Source organism: Tachyglossus aculeatus, chromosome 5, assembly GCF_015852505.1.
Source record: "Tachyglossus aculeatus isolate mTacAcu1 chromosome 5, mTacAcu1.pri, whole genome shotgun sequence".
In the NCBI taxonomy this organism is placed as follows: domain Eukaryota; kingdom Metazoa; phylum Chordata; class Mammalia; order Monotremata; family Tachyglossidae; genus Tachyglossus; species Tachyglossus aculeatus.
Genome location: NC_052070.1, coordinates 77,726,633 through 77,746,689, shown reverse-complemented (window position 1 = coordinate 77,746,689; position 20,057 = coordinate 77,726,633). Strand labels below are relative to the sequence as shown.

At 44.6% G+C, this 20,057-nt stretch overlaps 1 protein-coding gene across 2 annotated transcripts in view; it reads left to right on the top strand.

Annotated features, from left to right (window-relative positions):
• The window catches only part of PSD3 (pleckstrin and Sec7 domain containing 3), a 417,136-nt gene that overhangs the window by 102,132 nt on the left and 294,947 nt on the right, over positions 1 to 20,057 (top strand). For both annotated transcript variants that reach the window (XM_038746337.1, XM_038746336.1), the window contains exons 3-4: positions 6,527 to 7,646; positions 17,669 to 18,058. In XM_038746337.1, coding sequence (XP_038602265.1) covers positions 6,527 to 7,646; positions 17,669 to 18,058 — 1,510 coding nt within the window. The remainder of the gene's footprint in view (positions 1 to 6,526; positions 7,647 to 17,668; positions 18,059 to 20,057) is intronic.

Sequence of the window (20,057 nt, the reverse complement as noted above, 5' to 3'; positions counted from 1 at the left end):
ACGGAAGCCAGATTGGAGGGGGTCAAGGAGAGAGTTGGCATTGAGGAATTCGAGGCAGCGCGTGTAGACGACTCTTTCAAGGAGTTTGGAAAGGAATGGTAGGAGGGAGGTAGGGCGATAACTAGAAGGTGAGGTGGGGTCAAGAGAGGGTTTTTTTCGGATGAAAGAGACTTGGGCATGTTTGAAGGCAGAGGGGAAGGAACCAGTGGAGAGTGAGCAGTTGAAGATGGAAGGTAAGTAGGGGAGAAGGGACGGAGCGAAAGATTTCATGAGATGAGAGGGAATGGGGTCAGAAGCACAGGTGGCCAGAGTAGCACTTGAGAGGAGGGAGGAGAGTTCCTCTGAGGATACTGCTGGGAAGGATGGGAGAGGAGCAGAGAGCGTTGAGAGCTGGGGGGTTGCAGAAGGAGGGGGAGTGACTTTGGGGAGGTCGGACCTGATGGATTTAATTGTATTAATGAAGTAGGAGGCCAGATCGTTGCGGGTGAGGGAAGGAGGAGGGGGAGCAATCGGGGGCCTGAGAAGGGAGTTGAATGTACGGAAGAGCTGACGGGGATGATGGGCATGGGTGTCAATAAGGGAGGAGAAATAGTTTTGTCTGGCAGAGGAGAGGGCTGAGTTAAGGCAGGAAAGGATAAACTTGAAGTGAACGAGGTTGGCATGGTGTTTAGACTTTCACCAGCAGCGTTCGGCAGCTCGAGCATAAGAGCGAAGGAGGTGGACAGTGGCAGTGATCCAGGGCTGTGGGTTAGTGGTACGAGAGTGGTGAAGGGAAAGGGGAGCGAGTGAGTCTAGCTGAGTAGAAAGGGTAGAGTTGCGAGCAGTAATCTGATCATCAAGATTGGGTAGAGAGGAAAGGGAGGCGTGGTGGGGTGTGAGGCGCTCAGAAAGATGGCTGGGGTCAAGACAGCAGAGATCTCTGCGAGGGAGTAATAGGGATTTACGGGGAAAGGAGTGTGAGTGAGGAGGCAGGTGAGAAGATTATGATCAGAGAAAGGGATTTCAGAGTTGGTGAGGGTGGAGACAGTGCAGTGGTAGGAGCTGATGAGGTCGAGGGTGTGACCAAGTTGGTGAGTGGGCGAGGTGGGGTGGAACAAGAGGTTGGCAGCATCAAGGAGAGTTAGAAGGCGGGTGGCAGAGGAGTCACCAGGGGCATCCATGTGGATGTTGAAGTCTCTGAGGATCAGAGTGGGCATGGAAAAGGAGAGAAGGAAAGTGAGGAAGGGATCAAAATCGTTAAAGTTGGAGGTGGGGCTGGGGGGGGGTGGTAGATGACGGCTACAAGAATCTGGAGGGGGTGGTAGAGACAAATAATGTGGGCTTCAAAGGAAGGGAAGGAAAGGGAAGGGGGAGGAGGGATAGTGTGAAAGCAACATTGGGGGGTGAGAAGGAACCCGACACCTCCGCCTTTTCCCGTGAGTCTGGGGGAGTAGGAGAAGAAGAGACCTCCACTGGAGAGAGCAGCAGAAGAGACCGTGTCGTCCGGAGACAGCCATTTTTCAGTTAGGGCGAGGAGTAGTAGAGACCTGGAAAGGAATAGGTCCAGGATGAAAGGGAGCTTACTTATAATGGAGCGGGGGGTTCCAGAGGCCTCACTTGGCAGCAGCTGTCGAGGGAGGGGAGGGAGGGGGAAGGGTGCTAGGGGTGGGGAGGGTTTGGATTGGGATGAGTTGGTGGGGGCCTAGGCAGGGAGAGTGGGAAGAGGGGTGGTGATGGGAAAGGAGAACTGGGATGGGGTGGGGGCGGGGAGGGAGGGGGCTGGGAGGGAGGAGTTGACGATTGGCGCTGGTACAGAGGGATGCTGGGTAGGGGATGAGGGGGAGTGGTGGTGGTGGGAGGAGAGGGAGGGGAAAAAGCTGGCCGGGGAAGGGGAAGGCGAGGAATGGGAATGGCAGTTGGGAGCAAGGGAACTGATAGTTCATGGTGAGGTCAGCAGGGCAAATTACAGCACAGCGGGAGGTTAACAATTGAGATGCAGAAGTGATAAAACAGTAGCAATGATATATATAGGCGATGGCATCACGGAGGGTAGTTAATGATTAACATGCCATGGTAATAATAAAATAGGCAGATAATGATGTCACCGAGAGCAGATACAAACTATTATGTGCTGGAGTAGGGTGGACCTGTTAAGGGGAGTCAGGGAGCAGAGAAACCTAGGGAGAGGAGTGAACAGCCAAGTAGCATGGGAGGGCTGAGTAGGTGCGTATGAGGATGATCATTCATAAATGAGGATGATCATAAAGGATCAGATTGGTCACAATCCTCTAGACTTTAAGCTCCCTGTGGGCAGGGAACATGTCTACCAAGTCTGCTGTACTGTACTCTCAAAAGCCATTAGTACGGTGCTCTGTACATAGTAAGCATTCAATAAATACGATTGAATGACTCAGCCCCTTATTCCACATGGGGTGCAAAATATAAGAAGCAGGGAGAGTGGATATACCCATTTTACAGTTGAAAAATCAAGGACAGAGAAGTTGTATGACTCCTCCAAGGCCACAAGGCAGTCACGAGGCAGAGCTAAGAATAGAACCTGGGTCTCCTGATTCCTTGTCATGTACTCTTTCCACTAGGCCACATTGAAAATTGCTTTTGTTTGTCTTGCAGCTTTTATCCAAAAAAACTCTACTGTTTTTTCAACCAGCCCAAAGAATCCAAGGCAAAACAGTGATGCACTACTACTACTACTGTGTGCTCTGCACACAGTAAGCACTCAATAAATACGATTGATTAGTACTACTACTACTACTACTATTAGTATTGGTTAAAGCACTTACTATGTGCTAACCACTGTACTCAGAACTGGTGTAGATACAAGATACTCAGGTCCTACATGAGGCTCACAATCTAAATAGGAGGGAGGCTAGAATCCCCATTTTGTGGATGAGGGAACTGAGGTACAGATAAGTTAAGTAACTTGCTCAAGGTCACATGGCAGGTACGTGGTGGAGTTGGTATTAGAACCCAGGTCCTCCGACTCCCAGGCCTGTTCCCTTTCCAGCAAGCCACACTGCTTCTCATGGTGGGCAACAGAATTAACTGGAAAGAAATAGAGTACTATAGTTGGTATTTTCAGTTTTTATTGAAATTTTTACTTTTCTGCAGGTTCAGTTTTTTAATTTACTTGTGGAACCTAAGTCTGGAGGTCCTATGGCTAGTGATCTGTACAATTTTGTGTGACGATTTTATTGGAAATGTTTTAATGTAAGGTCATTGTGGGCAAGGAACGTGTCTACCAACTCAGTTATTTTGTATTCTCCAGAGCACATATTAAAGTGTTTTGCTCACCGTAAGAGCTCAATAAATATGATTGATTATTTCATTTATGTACTTCCTCATGGATTTGCTATGGAACCTGTATGCATGTGAGCACTTTATTTATGTACCTATCTCATGGATTTGCTACAGTACCTATAGATATATCAACAGTTCAAGGCAAGGTAAGTAGATCTGCTGTGTCCCTGAGAAAGGAAGCGATATCACAGGAGACACAGTGCATTATGTTCTCTTGGAGACAAACTCAGGGTAGTTATTGAATTTGAGGCCGGATCCAGATCAGCGAGATGTGAGTTTGTGTTCAACTGATTGTCAGATGCCAGATAATCCTCTGAAAGTATGTGTGTCTAATTTATTCTGAAAGGTTGGACGATGAAGACAAGACAGGAGGGGGTGGTTCTCTCTGGTTTTAAAACAGGTGTTCCTAGCCCCCCGTGGGACAACCTGATCACCTTGTAACCTCCCCAGCGCTTAGAACAGTGCTTTGCACATAGTAAGTGCTTAATAAAATGCCATTATTATTATTATTATTATTATTATTATTATTATTATTATTATTATCTTAGTCCCGACTCGGACTAATACACATTACCAGTAAGGGGCCTTTTCAGCAGTCCACTTTACCTCCCTCCTGGCCACGGGGGAAGGGGCAGAAAATTCTGGCGTTCATTCCCTAGGCCCCTAGTCGAAAGAAAGAATAGTGCTTGAAATTAAGTCTTCAAACCTCACAGCTAAGGTGGAAGTGTGCTGGGTGTGTCTGGGATAGTAATGTCTTCTCTTTCTCCCTTCTTTGCCACCCTTGACCTCGGATTTGCACTGCTTTACTCACACCACTCAGCCCCATAGGACTTTTGTACATATTAGTAATTTATATTAATGTCTTTCCCTCCCAGGACTGTAACTTCCTTGTGGATAGGGTACAGATTACCAACTCTGTAATACTGTACTCTCTCAAGGACTAGTACAATGCTCTACTCACAGTAAGCGCTCAAGTAATATGATTGATTGCTGCTGTTGTGGATACCAAAATCTTCTGAAATCTTCAAAAATATAGTATGGTTTGGATGAAGATTTTCAGCATGCCCATCCAGGAAAATAGATTTTTCCAGGTTATTTTCTGTCATTTTCCATGTGACTATATAAAAAAGACATTTCTTCCCTCTACTTTCCTTCCCCTGCCCATTTCTCCATTCCTAGTAAGCCACAAACTCTTTGTATGGCAAAGGATTAACTTGGTGGGGATGGTGGTAGGATGTCTATATACCTGCACACTTATGTAGGTCCATATTTGAGACCTATGTTCCTAAATTAAGAAATGCTACCAATGTTTCATTATATCCATTTGGAAACTCAAATGTATCCTTACTGCAATGGAGAATGGAAACCTTCGAACTTAGGATCTCACTGCTGGAGGAGGAAAAAAACATTAATGGGTCAACATAAACATATGGGATGAATCAGTCAATTGATCAGTGATAAAGCCTGCTCTTGGGTAGGGACCATCTCTATATGTTGCCAACTTGTACTTCCCAAGCGCTTAGTACAGTGCTCTGCACACAGTAAGCACTCAATAAACACGATTGAATGAATGAATGCTTACTGTGTGCAGAGCACTGTACTAAGCACCTGGGAGAATGTAGTGCAACAGAGTTGGTAGACATGTTCCCTGCCCACAATGAGCTTAAAGTGTAGAGGAAGAAATTGCAAACCCCAAGCTCTTCATTTTCATCCAGAATTATTTGGGGATCTGGCACAGAAAACATGTTTTATTTTGGGTGGAAGGGGAGGGAGACTCAGATGTTTCAATGAATTTTCCATTCGAGTACTTATTGGGCTTGATTAAACTTAAATGCTGGACTTCTTGCAGTTATCACCTTAAAGCTTCGTCCTAAAATGACTAAAATAACTGTTACAGTATCAAAATCAAAATGAAGACATAGTCAAAAGAGAATTTATTGATAGGCTATAGTAGGCATGTAAAGGCAAATGCTCAATGACTTTCTAAAAAAGCAATAAACTTAAAGCATTATATTCAAAATTGTTACCAATTTCTGTTGTGTTTAAAAAAGCAAAAGCAAGATAGAAACGGCCTTCATACGTTTTGTATCTTCTCCCCCCAGATCACTGGTATTCTATTGAAACCAGTGCACTTCACTAACAGTGGTTTTCAGTCCCTTTGTTTTCAATTAAAAAAAATCATTTTGGCCTGCATTTTATACAAGTCCTTTCTGGTCTTCAAAACGCACAGTTCCTACTTTTGACAGTTTTACTGCCATGGACAATACATTCAGGCCCAATACACTCAGAGCAGGCATTATGAAACCATCAGTACTTAAATGCTTCCAAGGACTCACAAGAGATCTTGCACTGATGTATTGACATGCAGTCATCAAAATAAACCACTGTACACATGTGTTCTTTGTAGCTGGAGTATGGGGCAGGGGCAGTGTTGCTGGGAACTGATGCATTCTGGTGTTGTGGTTGTTGATGGTTTCTAAAAACAAAACCAGATTTTCCTGATGTGAGAGTTCTCCAGTATCAGGAAAAGAAAATATGTTCCAGTTCAGCTGAGTGCCTCCTTTGATAAGAGCTCTGAAGAGAGATGGAATTGGTTCCTGCAGTTCCTCCATGGTGCTCTTTGATGTTTGGAGGAGGGAGGGTGTCAGTATAATTGCATAGATTACACATTCCAACACAATCACAACACTCATTCCAAAGCATGCTGAGACAAAGCGTGTACTCCTTAGAACATCAACAGTTTCCTTCACCTGATCGGCACTGACATAGCTCCTGAATGAAATGTTTGCTCACATCACTAGCACAGAGAGCTTTGTTACAACTCAGCAATAGAGGGATCCATGTTATGAATACAAGGGTAGCAACCAGAGGCAAACATGATGTATTGGGACTTCAGGTTTCTTCACGACACAGGTCCTGGGATCACCAGGCAGTGAGTGTGAATGTGACCCAATCAATCAATCATATTTATTGAGAGCATACTGTGTGCAGAGCACTCTACTAAGCACTTGGGTGAGTACGGTGTCACAATATAACATTGTCAGTAGACAGGGTCCCTGCCCGCAATGAGTTCACAGTCTAGAGGGGGGACCCAAGCTATCATCTCTGTTCTCCTCAGAGTACTTTTTCATGAATAAGCAGTAATGTGTATTTGGGAATAAGTTCATGGTTGTGGGGGAAGGAAAAGGAGGTTTAGTCTCATAATTTTTCTTGTATGTTCCTTCCATAGGTGATCATGGAGGTAGCACTTTACTGCCTCCCAATGTCACCAACGAGTTTCCAGAGTATGGTACAATGGAAGAAAGTGGAGAAGCATTAAGGGTTTCACTTGAGTTTGAAACAGACACTCTACGATGCCGTCCTAGTGGGCAAGAAGAGGGTCAGCTCTTGGTTGGCCCCCATCATCAATTTGGCAGTGTTGCAGAAAGGCCAGAATGTGGGCCGGAGGGAGCCTCACCAAGACACCTCAACAAACGAAGTTTACAACCCACCGACTCACTGACTCCAGCTCTGAAAGCTACAGAAATAAACCTAGCTCCAGGAGCGTTCCCAGCTACAAAGATCCTGGATGTAGATGCCGTTTCTGTTTTTCCAGCCAAGCAAATGGAAAAAGAGTTGGAAACTGCCAGTAAAGAAACACAAGGAGCCAATAAACCGTCTCTTGCTGGCCAAGAAAAAACACCAGAAATACCTCTCCCAGCTGAAGTAACAGTTGAGGAAAATTTTTACTTGCTCATAGAAAAGGATCTGGCCGCCTTGTTAACAGGGGAAACACAGCCAAAGTTGTTGCAGGTCACCAATGATGGGAACGGGGAGGTGCTCAGAGAGAAGAGGACAATCCGTCCGACGCCCTCCGTGGAGACTGCCACGCTGGAACACAAACTTGAGGACACCTTTGGGGCCGTGGGCGACGGAAGATTCGAGTACAAGAAGGAGCCTCGGGGACACCATCCAAGCAGGGCCCACAGGTCTCCTGAGAGCGTGGTCTCCACAAGTCGTCCCACTAAGAACAAACACGTCGGCTTTCAAGGGGTGGAGATTCTGAGGACAGGAGGGGAAAAGGGAGAAACGAGACACAATGCAGCAGAGGGAATGACAGCTCCTGTGGCAAGAAAGGAGTTTTCCAAAGGGTCCAGCCATTGCATTCCACATGGAATTTTCCCAGAGTCGGTTGGTGTGATGGAGGCTGTTTGGGAGGAGCCTTGGCAAGGTGCTGCAAACAGACCTGGAACAAGCTCAGGGAAATCTTTTCCATCATTGCTGGTTGAAGGTGGGGAGGAAGAGGCCTTCCTGAAGGAAAATCAGAAGCATCTTGAGACAAAGACTGTGCCAGAGAGAGAAATGGAAAGGTAAATTAGAATCTTCTCTAGTCACATGATGAACACAGAGCACAAGTTGAACACACAAATGTGGATATTTTGTTCTGCTCTATTTGCTTTGTGATGCTGCCTTTGGGTTTAGTGACAGGCTTAGTAATCTTGAAATGAGAATCTACTGCCAAAAAAAAAAGTTGTGAAAGGAACTTTCTAATATTGCGTTGCATCTGCCAATTTATAGTACTCCATTATTTCAGCATATAAATGCTCTCTATATGTCATTTTAATAATGAGAGTTAGTTTGGGGAATTCTTGCTCTTCGTGTCCCGGATGAAGGTAATCACAACTAATACAGGCGTTTTGGTACGTTTTAGACATGTGATAAAAGTCTGTGCCAAAAGTCTGGAGGCCCATTAGCATTCTCTGAGAGTTATTGAAGAATCACAAAATTCAATTTCTGTGTCACAAGGATGCTGAAAATCAGAGGCAAAATCATTTGTCTGCCTTTTCTGAGCATTCTCTAGCGAGACATTTCCCCAGAAATAGTGTCTGTCTTAGGAATTCCTAACCCAAGGCCTGGAACTTTGCCTCCACATAATGTGTTCCTTCTGTTGCATGTCCAAACTAGTACAGTCTTCCCAGAAATCAGTATATCTGGATTTCACTCTCCAATGCTTCCCAGAGAAATTTATCTAATGGACTGCTTGGAGTTTTTGAAATCATAAAGTAATTTGTATGGTGATGTATTTTATGGAGTGGCCTTTGAGGAACACCCCTGAACTGCTACGTTTTCTTTAATAATAACTGTATTATTTTTTTAAGTGCCTACTATTTGCCAGGCACTATACCAAGTGCTGGAACATAAGGAGTATCAGTAGATCAATCACAGGCCCTTCTTCATAAGGGATCCGTGGTCTAAAAGGAAGTCTTAGTTTTCTGGTGGCTGAGAAGAGAGGAATTGCATCAGTTTATTCATCCAGGACTACATTGGAAGGAGCATGGTCTTGTTCTTCTTGTTGAAAAACAAAATGAATGGCCAGCTAAGTGTCCTAACCTTCCAAAATGGAGAACATAGGACTATGGGAAGCAGCATGGCCTAGTGGAAAGAGCAAGGGCCTGGCAGTCAGAGAACCTGTGTTCTAATCCTGGCTCTTCCATTGTTTGCTGTGTGACCTTTACTTCTTTGGGCCTCAGTTACCTCATCTGTAAAGTGGAGATTGCATTCTCCTCCACCTGACTTAGATTGTGAGTCCATTGTGGGATTATCTTGAATATACCTCAGCACTTAGTCCAGTGCCTGGCGCATAGTAAGTGCTTAATTTTTTTTTTAATAATGGGGCTAAAAAAAATTGGTCAGTATGCTGCTCTCTGACCAGTGACTGACTTCTCTGTTGTTGTAGTAATAATGGTATTTACTAAGAGCTGCCTCAACTTTATTAAGCACTGAGGAAGATACACAGGTAGGAGTTAGACACGGGCCCTGACCCGCGGCGACTCACAGTAAGGTGGGTCAGGATTCCCCTCCAAGGGCTGATACCAGCCTGTTTCCCCTCTCTATGCCGAGGGTTGCACCTATGAAGATGGCTAAGAGTGGGCAAAAGCTGGGTGTGGATTATCCGCATATATGTGCTGGGCTGCTGACCACCAATGCCACCAAGATGGCCACAGCTGTGGAGGGTGGGTGAGACATCTCGCTTGCACTGGCTGTGGGCTGAGTGAGGACTCTTCAAATGTGTAGCAGATTTTGAGGGAGCTCTAGTCCAAAGGGCCACAAAGGCCACCCCTCCAGCCCCGGCGGCTAGCTTGGCAAGTGGGGAGGTGGGCAGACGATGGGCAGGAAGGAGGACTATTTCCCATAATGGTCTCCGAGCATTAGGGGAACTAAGGAATTTAGACCTGCTATGGGTCTCCTGGAATGCTTTCTTCTCTCATTTCAGAGACTGAATAAATCAGTCAATGATATTTAATGAGCACTTTACTGTGTGCAGAAAGTTAGAGCATGTGTCCTCCTAGAATTTTCCAGGGAATGTTAAGGGAATTTCTCCAGTCAATTTTCAAAACATTAAATGCAGATGATTTCTGAAATAAACTGTCTTGCCTTCACCCAGAAATAAATATCCCTTGTGGACTTATAGATTTGGTTGGGAAAATACATGTAATTTTAGTAGCCTGATTATCCTCTTCTTATTTAAGATGTCATTTACCAAATTCAGATAAATAGAATAACTGGAATATTTATCTTTGATAATATAATAATACTATAATAATACTTGTGGTATTTGCTTAATTAGTGCCATGTGCAATACTAAGAGCTGGGGTAGGTATAAATTAATCAAATTGGACACAGATCCTGTTCCACATGGGGCTCACAATATAAGTGGAAGGGTGTAGGATTTAATCCCCATTTTACAGATGGGGGTACTGAGGCACAGAGCAGTTAAGTTACTTGCCCAAGTTTACACGACAGACAGGAGATGGAGTGGAGGAGTCCCAGGCCCATGCTCTTTCCACTGGGCCATAGTGCTTGATGAATGAAGATGTTTATTAGAGGAGACAATTATTTTAAGAATTTTTGATAATTTATGTTTATGAAACTTTATTCTTGCTACTTTCCTTTATTTCCCTTGTTTTCTTCTTAACATCAGGGACTACCAAGACAATCACCAGCTGGGTTATATGGCATATATGGCATCCCACCAGAATCCTCGTGTTTTCAGGGTACCTTACCCTTTCATATTGGAAAAGGTTTTCTGGTGATGGGGTTGGCAACACCCTGAGGAACCAAATTAGCTCGATTATATGGTGAAACCAATATTAATGCTAAGTGTGGTTGACACTGCTCCACTGTAGGAGAGGCTGAAAGTAAGAGTGTGGAGTCAGACCAGAGGCAAAAACTGAGCTAAAAGGGATTAAGAGTATGAGCCCCATGTTGGACATGTACTGTGTCCAACCTGACCCCCAGTGCTTTGAATATTGCTTGGAACATAGTAAGCACTTAACAAATACCATTAAAAAAAAGGGGGGGGGGGTCCAACCAACAGGGTAAGGGAGGTGTCACAGAGGAGCAGGCAAGCAGGATGGATGGTGGAGCCATAGACCTTGGCATGGCCTCAGGAAAGCTCCTGGCTTTTCAAGTGGCTTGGGGCCTGTTTGTCAGGACAAAGCTAACTGGATTTGACTGGATTGGGCTGGATTTGGATGCCCTTCTGTTTTGTTCTTCCCCTCTGACCCTCTTGGATTCCCTTTTTTAGACGGGGCTGGATTGAAAGTATCCTGAAAAATGCTTTGGGAAGCACCTTTTTATGGTACTCATTAAACGCTTATTATTTGCCATGTACTGTACTAAGTGCTGGAGTAGATACAAGTTAATCAGGTTGGACACAGTCCATATCCCACATGGTGCTCACAGTTTTAGTCCCCATTTTTCACATGCGCTAACACTAAGGCACAGAGAAGAGAAGTTACTTGCCCAAGGTCACACAGAAGACAAGTGGCATATCCAGGATGAGAGCACAGGTTCTTCTGATTCCTAGGCCTGTGCTGTATTCACTAGACCATCCTGCTTCTCTATGCACCATTGTGTAGAAAGCATCAGAAATGGCAATTTGGGGCCACATCAATGTTTCATCCAGTCTGGGATTCTGCCTTTGACAGTAGCGGCAGGGTACGTTGGGGAACCATGAGCGCTTTGCCTTGTTCAGCCTCCACCTGAACCAATCAGATAACACCCATGACTTCCTTCTATATCTCTAAATTTCCCTGTAGTAATCCATTATGGACAACTCATCCATGAATTTATCCAAATTCCTCTTGAACTGGCAGATGTTTTCTCCCTACAGAATTTCCCAGATTTCTAGGCTATGCAGTTGGGGTGGGGTGAGGACGAGTGTCTTGATATTCCCAAGGCAGATATGGGGGAGACCAAGCTCAAAGAAAACGTGGGGACCCAGGTCGAAGCCTTGAGGTGGTGGTGACAGGGCCAGGACACTCCAGTATGTGGTGAGGCTACCTAGGGATTATGGAGAGCAATGTTTAAGAAGGGCTGAGGAGTGGAATTTGGGACAGGATGCTAAAGCAAGTACAAGATCTAGGCTAAGTGCGGGGGGTGGTAGGGGAGGGCCAGGGTGTGCCAGAGAAAGGGACTGGCCAAGTTTAGGCAGTTTGAGCAAGGAGGAGAGTCGCAGTGTGATCGAGGAAGGGAGATGGGAGTTGGAAAGGCTAACTTCAGATGCAGAGGGAGAAGAGTTAGAGGGGATAGAAAAAGAGATCTAGAAGAAGAGAAAAATGCTGGGGGTCAGGGAGAATCTTGGAGGTGAGGGAGGAAGAAGGGAGACTGGAAAAGAGGCAATTGGGAAAGTAGACAGCAGGATGAGAAAAGTGACAGGAAAAGGAAGGGAAGAAAGAAGAAATTGAGTTTGTAAATTTAGAAGAGGATTAGGGAGAGAAGGGAGAACAAAGTGGAATGTCAAAGGGGATGCACAAAATGGTGGGAGCGGGGAGCGGAACCGTCTCTATATGTTGCCACCTTGTACTTCCCAAGCGCGTAGTACAGTGCTCTGCACACAGTAAGCGCTCAATAAATATGATTGAATGAATGAATGAATGGAAATAGAAACTCAAGAATACCGTAAGATTTTCCAAATTTCTCCTGAGCATGTTATAGATGTGGATCCTCTAGGAATCTCCTGTTGCTTAACTGATACTTCAGAGAAAAATAAATAGATCGAGCTGCTGATAAAGCCACGTGGCATGTGGAGCGAGGACAGAACTGGGAGTCTGGGAACCTGAGTTCTAATCCCGGCTCTCCCACTATTTTTTAATGCTATTCAGTGCTTACTATGTGCCAGGCACTGTACTACGAGCTGGGGTAGATACAAGGCAGTTAAATCAGACACAGTCCATGTCCCACATAGGGCTCATGGTAAGTCCCCATTTTACAGATGAGATAACTGAGGCACAGAGAAGTTAAGTGACTGCATGCCCCTAAGAAGACAAGGTCCCACAGCAGGCAAGTGGTGGAGCTGGAATTATTCATTCATTCATTCTTTCATTTGTATTTATTGAGCGCTTACTGTGTGCAGAGCACTGTACTAAGCACTTGGAAAGTACAGTTCAGCAATAAAGAGAGGCAGTCCCTTCCCAAATAGGCTTACAGTCTAGAAGGGGGGAGACATACATCAAAACAAGTAAGCAAGCATCAGTAGCATCAATATAATTATAGACATATACACATCAAAACAAGTAAACAGGTATTAATATAAATAAATAGAATTATATATATGTACATATATAACCCAGGTCCTTCTTACTCCCATGTCTGTGCTCTGTCCCTTAGGCCATGCTGCTTCTAAGACACTTACCTGTTGTGGGACCTTGGACAAGTCACTTGATGTCTCTATGCCTCAGTTTCCTTTTCTGTAAAGTGGAGTTTAAGTACTTGTTTTCCGTACTCCTTAGATTGTCATTCCCATGTGGGATGATTTGATTTCCCTTCTGCTGGAAACACTATCCAACGTTAGCTTCACTGACACTGTCCTCTCCTGGTTCTCTTCCTATCTCTCTGTCTCTTTCGTGCCTCCCATTCTCTAACTGTAAGAGATCCTCAGGGCTCAGTTCTGGGTCCACTTCTATTCTCCATCTACACCTATTCCTCTGGAAAACTAATTTGCTTCCATAGCTTCAACTACCATCTCTATACAGATGAGCCCCAAATCTACATCTGTACTTGGATGGCCCACCGACACCTCAAACATAACATGTCAAAATCAGAACTCGTCAACTTCCCACCCAACCCTGTCCTCCCCCTGACTTTATCACCATTGACAGCACCACCATCCTTCCTGTCTCATAAATCCATAACCTTGGTGTTATCCTCAACTCATCTCACATTCAACCCACATATTCAATCTGTCATTAAATCCTGTTGGTTCAACCTCCACAAAAGTGCTAGAATGCACCCTTACCTCTCTGTTCAAACGGCTGCTATGCGGATTCAAGCACTTTTCCTATTGCTCCTTGACTACCCACATTTGCCTCCTTGCTGACCTCCCTGCTCCTGCTCTCACCACTTCAGCCTATACTTAACTTGGCTGCACAGATCACTTTCCAACAAAAACGTTCAGTCTATGTCTCCCAACTCAGGAACCTTCAATAGCTGCCCATCCAAGCAGTCCACATCAGACAGAAACTCCTTACCATCAGCTTTAAAGCACTGTCAGCTCGCCCCCTCCTACCTCAACGTACTGATCTCCTACTTCATCCCAGTGCACACTCTGCTCCTCTAGTGCCAGCTTACTCACTGTGCCCCCGTCTTATCAGTCTTGCCTCTGACTCCATTCCCTCCCCTTCCATGTACACCAGACCACCACTCTCTATACCTTAAAAGTATTATTAAGGTCATATCTCCACCAAGAGGCCTCCTCCTTGCTGATCTCTCTGCCTCCTGACTCTCCTCACTCCAATCCATACTTCACTCTGCTTCTGGATCATTTTTCTGCAAAAACGTTCTGTCTATGTTTCCTTACTCCTCAAGAGCCTCCGGTGATTGCCCATCCACTTTCGCATCAAACAGAAACTCCTTACCGTTGGCTTTGAAAAACAGCAGTGTGGCTCAGATTTTACTTCATCTGTAAAGTAGGAATTAAGAAAGTGAGCCCCTTGTGGGACAACCTGATTACCTTGTAGCTACCCCAGTGCTTAGAACTGTGTTTGGCACATAGTAAGCGCTTAACAAATGCCCTTATTATTAAGAAGCAGCGTGGCTCAGTGGAAGGAGCATGGGCTTGGGAGTCAGAGGTCATGGGTTCAAATCCTCACTCCACCACCTGTCAACTCTGTGGCTGGGCAAGTCATTTAATTTCTCTGTGCCTCAGTTACCTCATCTGTAAAATGGGGATTAAGATTGTGAGCCCCACATGAGACAATCTGATGACCTTATATCCTCCCCAGTGCTTAGAACAGTGCTTTGCACATAGAAAGCACTTAACAAATACCAAAATTATTATTATTTAAAGCAATCACCTTGCTTCCTCATTCATTCAGTTGTATTTATTGAGCCCTTACTGTGTGAAGAGCACTGAACTAAGCGATCCTCCTACCTTACCTCCCTGATTTCCTACTTCAGCCCAGCCCTCACACTTTGCTCCCCTAATGCCAATCTAACTCACTAAATCTAGGTCTCAACCACTCACCTATGACCTTGCCTCTGGACTGAAACACTCCTTCTCCATATCCAGCATTCTATCACTTTCCCCATCTTCCAAGCGTTATTAAAACCACATCTCCTCCAAGAGGTTTTCCCCAACTAAGCCCTCATTTCTTCTTTTCCCACTCCTTTCTGTTTCACTCTTGCACTTGGATTTATAGCATTCATTCACCCTCTCCCTTAGTCCCACAGCACTTAACGTAAGTATCCCTAATTTATTTATGTCAAAGTCTCCCCACTAGACTGTTAGGTCACTGAGGACAGGCAACATGTCTACCAACGCTGTTACATTGAACTCTCCCAAGTGCTTAGTACAGTGCTCTGAACACAGTAAGCACTCAAAAAATATGATTGATTGATAACAGGAGTAAACAAAGACCATAAATTTAATTCATTTTTGATGTAGTGCAATGTTATATTCCTGGCAGAAGGTGGCAGCACTTTCTTTGTATAAGGAATCTGCTATTTGCCTTACTGAAATGGATTGATGGCTTGATAGGATACCAAATTAAAGTGTAAATTTTGAAGATTTTATGCCTTTTTTGTACTTTCTCTGGTATTCTTAAGGAACCTAGTTTTTGGAGGAGTTACTAAGCAGTTTTGTTAATTTATACATGCACAAGATGGTTTGGACTTAGGGCAAATTATAATTAATTGTGGTGTTTGTTACGTGCTTACTCTGTACCTAGTACCTTACTAAGCAGCACAAGGGAAGATACAAGATAATCAAGTCATACACAGTCCCTGCTGCATGTGGGACCTACAGTTTAAGTGGAAGAGAGAGTAGGTATTCAATTCCCATTTTACAGATGAGGAAACAAACACAGAGAAGTTAAGTGACTGGTCCAAGGTCATACAACATGGAGATGGAAAAATCAGGGTTAGATCCTGGTCCCCTGACTTGCAGACCCATGCTTTTTTCTGCTAGGCTATGTTGTTTCTCAATCAATTGTATACCCGAGTGCTTACTCTGTGCAGAGCACTCTACTAAGCAGGAAAGTGCAAAATAATATTCCCACAGTATAACAGAGTTGGTAGACATGTGATCCTGCCCATCCAAGGAGCTTGCAATCAGTAGGGGGAGACAAGCGTTAAAAACAAATCTGTAAAATGGGAAACTACCTGGAATAATATAAAAGCAATAAAAGAGCAGAATTTTGTATGTGATGTGTGTTTTCACTTCACTCTAATATTTACCTCTCACTATACCATGCTATAATATTTTTGCTCACACTTTCTATCCTTTCTGGCAATCCCTTCTCCTTATTGTCTGACATACCAGTATGCTCCCCATCTCCAGACCCCTACTAAAATCATATTTTTCCAGGAATTCTACCCTGACTAATCTCTCCCTTCCCACCCCATTTCTCACTCTATCTGCATTACCACTGCACTTACATTTGACTGCCTTAAGCAGTTGAGTTCTCCTCCCCCTTGTCTGCCACCTGGCACTTATGTAGCGGTAATAGTCAGTCAATCATATTTATTAAGTCCTTACTGTGTGCAGAGCACAGTACTAAGTGCTTGGAAGAGTACAGTATTCTAGGCTGTGAGCCCGTTGTTGGGTAGGGACCGTCTCTATATCAATCAATCAATCAGTCGTATTTATTGAGCACTTACTGTGTGCAGAGCACTGTACTAAGTGCTTGGGAAGTACAAGTTGGCAACATATAGAGACAGTCCCTACCCAACAGTGGGCTCACTGTCTAGAAGGGGGAGACACAGAACAAACCAAGCATATTAACAAAATAAATAGAATAGATATGTACAAGTAAAATAGAGTAATATTTACAAACATATATACATATATACAGGTGCTGTGGGGAAGGGAAGGAGGTAAGACGGGGGGAATGGAGAGGGGGACGAGGGGGCGAGGAAGGAGGGGGCTCAGTCTGGGAAGGCCTCCTGGAGGAGGTGAGCTCTCAGTAGGGCCTTGAAGGGAGGAAGAGAGCTAGCTTGGCAGATGTGTGGAAGGAGGGCATTTCAGGCCAGGGGAAGGACGTGGGCTAGGGGTCGACGGCAGGACAGGCGAGAACGAGGCACAGTTAAGAGGTTAGCAGCAGAGGAGTGTAGGGTGCGGGCTTGGCTGTAGGAGAGAAGGGAGGTGAGGTAGGAGCGGGGTGAGGTGATGGAGAGCCTTGAAGCCAAGAGTGAGTAGTTTTTGCTTGACTCATAGGTTGACAGGCAACCACTGGAGATTTTTGAGGAGGGGAGTGACATGCCCAGAGCATTTCTGTACAAAGATAATCCGGGCAGCAGATTGAAGTATAGACTGAAGTGGGGAGAGACAGGAAGATGGGAGATCAGAGGAGGTTGATGCAGTAATCCAGTTGGGATAGGATGAGAAATTGAGCCAGCAAGGTAACAGTTTGGAAGGAGAGAAAAGGGCGGATCTTGGCGATGTTGTGGAGGTGAGACTGGCAGGTTTTGGTGACAGATTGGATGTGTGGGGTGAATGAGAGAGCGGTGTTGAGGATGACACGAAGATTGAGGGCTTGTGAGACGGGAAGGATGGTAGTGCCGTGTACAGTGACGGGAAAGTCAGGGAGAGGACAGGATTTGGGAGGGAAGATAAGGAGCTCAGTCTTGGACATATTGAGTTTTAGATGGCGGGCAGACATCCAGATGGAGATGTCCTGAAAGCAGGAGGAGAATCAATAAATCCCATTGATTGATTTTATGCAGAACATAACTTTTTCCTGTCTGTTGATGGAGAACAAAACGTCTCCAGTGGACTCAGGACTTAACTTTGTCGAATATTGCATTAATGATTTTTTTCCTTCCTGGGCTGTTTGAATAATGAACAGGCACTATGAAATAGTGAAGTTTTTCATTCTTGTTTAATTCCTAGGCTCAACCAGGCAGAGAAAATGACCAAGGGAGAAGAAGATGACAGTGTACATAGGTACACGGAGGACTCAACAGATGTGTACAGCTCACAGTTTGAAAACATTCTGGATAATACTTCTTTATACTACAGTGCAGAATCACTGGAGACTTTATACTCAGAACCTGATAGTTATTTCAGCTTAGAAATGCCCCTCACCCCTATGATTCAACAGCGAATCAAAGAAGGCAGCCATTTCCTGGAGAGGACCATGGGAACAGGACCACCAGATATCCTCAGCGTTTCCGCCGATGGTGGGATAGTAATGGGTTACTCCGAGCTCACCAACGGGTTGAACGATGCCGGTGAAACAGTCTTCAGAAAAGGCATCTCTGAGGTCGCGCTCTGGGGAAGGTAATGATTTCTTGCTTCCTTTTATGGCCATTTGTTTCTTCAACGAATCTTGAGGCATCCCCCAAGTTGAGCTCTACAAGTCAAGTCAGTTGGAGTTGAAAGTCAGCAGTTTGGATGTTGGGGAGAAGATGCACATTTAAAAATAATTCGGAGGCTCCCAGGAAAACTGGCTAATTGTTTTTTATGGTATTTAAGCACTCTCTACATGCCAGCCACTTTTCTAAACCCTGGGGTAGATAGGGGAAGCAGCGTGGCTTAGTGGAAAGAGCCCGGGCTTGGGAGTCAGGGGTCATGGGTTCTAATCCCAGCTCTGCCACTTGTCAGCTGTGTGACTTTGGGCAAGTCACTTAACTTCTCTGTGTCTCAGTTACCTCATCTGTAAAATGGGGATTAAGACTGTGAGCCCCAGGTGGGACAACCTGATTACCTTGCATCTACCTCGGTGCTTAGAACAGTGCTTGGCACATAGTAAGCGCTTAACAAATGCCATCATTATTTATTATATAAGATCACTGGGTTGGATACAGTCCGTGCCCCACCTAGGACTCACAGTCTTAATCCCCATTTTACAGATGAGGTAACTGAGGCACAGAGAAGTCAGTTGGCTTGTCCAAGGTCACACAACAGACAAGTGGCAGAGCTGGATCTAAAACCTAGGTCCTTTTGACTCCCAGGCCCAAACTCTAGGCCATTCTGCTTCTTGAGGTACATGGAACTTTGCCTCATTTCCAGATCATTGATGAATTCAGGGAATACTCAGTTAACCTTTGAACTTTTTGATCTAGTTGCATCAGCATAAGTGGGGCTTTGAGAGCTGGACCAATAAGAGCCTCAGGGACAACATGGTAGAGGTTAAGTAACTCATACAGCAAAGGGAAAAGAAGTTCAAGTGAACCTGAAATATTGAAGTACTTTACCTACTTGGGCATTAAGCTTTCACTCAGGAGCCCTGCAGTTTTATTAAGTGATTTATATTTATATCAAGTGATAAAGTAGTTCATAATTTTTTCTTCATTGCCCCATCCCTTACAAATAAAAATCAGCCCCTTCTGTGACAGGCTAGTCATTTAACTGCACTAGAGTTTCCACCAGAGGGCAGGCAGAGGAAACACAAGAGGGAACCAAGCATATCCAAACTAGCCTCTGCACTGAACTGAAGGGACAACTTTTGGGCTTTCTCTGAGCTGAATGGATTTAATATTGTGTAGCCTTTGGTCTCAAAGCTTATTGCTGCCCTGTAGTTAGAAGGAAAAACAGGTGATGTTTTTTGAGCTCAGTGTCATATGAGGAATCGTGCCTCATTTTTTTTTTTAGTGACATTTGTTAAGCGCTTATTGTGTGCCAGGAACTGTACTAAACACTGGGGCAGATACAAGGTAGTCAGGTTGGACACAGTCCATGGCCCATATGGGGCTCACAGTCTCATTCCGTATTTTACAGATGAGGTAACTGAGGCACAGAGAATTTAAGTGACTTGCCCAAGGTCACAGAGCAAACAAGTGGCCGATCTGGGATTAGAACCCAGGTCCTTCTGACTCCAAGACCTGTGCTTTATCCACCAGGCCATCCTGCCTCTCATTGAGTCCTAAGTCCATCAATCAAAGATTTACTCAACCCTCATTGTGTGGAGAGCATTGTTCTCCCCCTCTAGACTGTATACTCACTGAAGGCAGCGAATCTGTTTGTTATATTGTTACATATGCTGTCTCAAGTGCTTAATACTTCACACAGTAAGCACCCAATAAATATGAACGATTGATGATTAAGTGTTTGGGAAAGTTCAGTGGAGATAAAAGATGCCATCCCTGATTACAATCTAATCAGTCAATCTAATGGAAACTCTTTGTATTGTACTGTATTTATATGTTTGTAGGACTCAAATGGAAATGGACAAAGTACTAAGTGCCCTTTAGGATAGATATAAAGGTTTTAATTCTTGTCATTCTCTCCACCTCTCTCCTCCTCTACCTGACCCAACGCCCCCCCACCCCCAAATTAG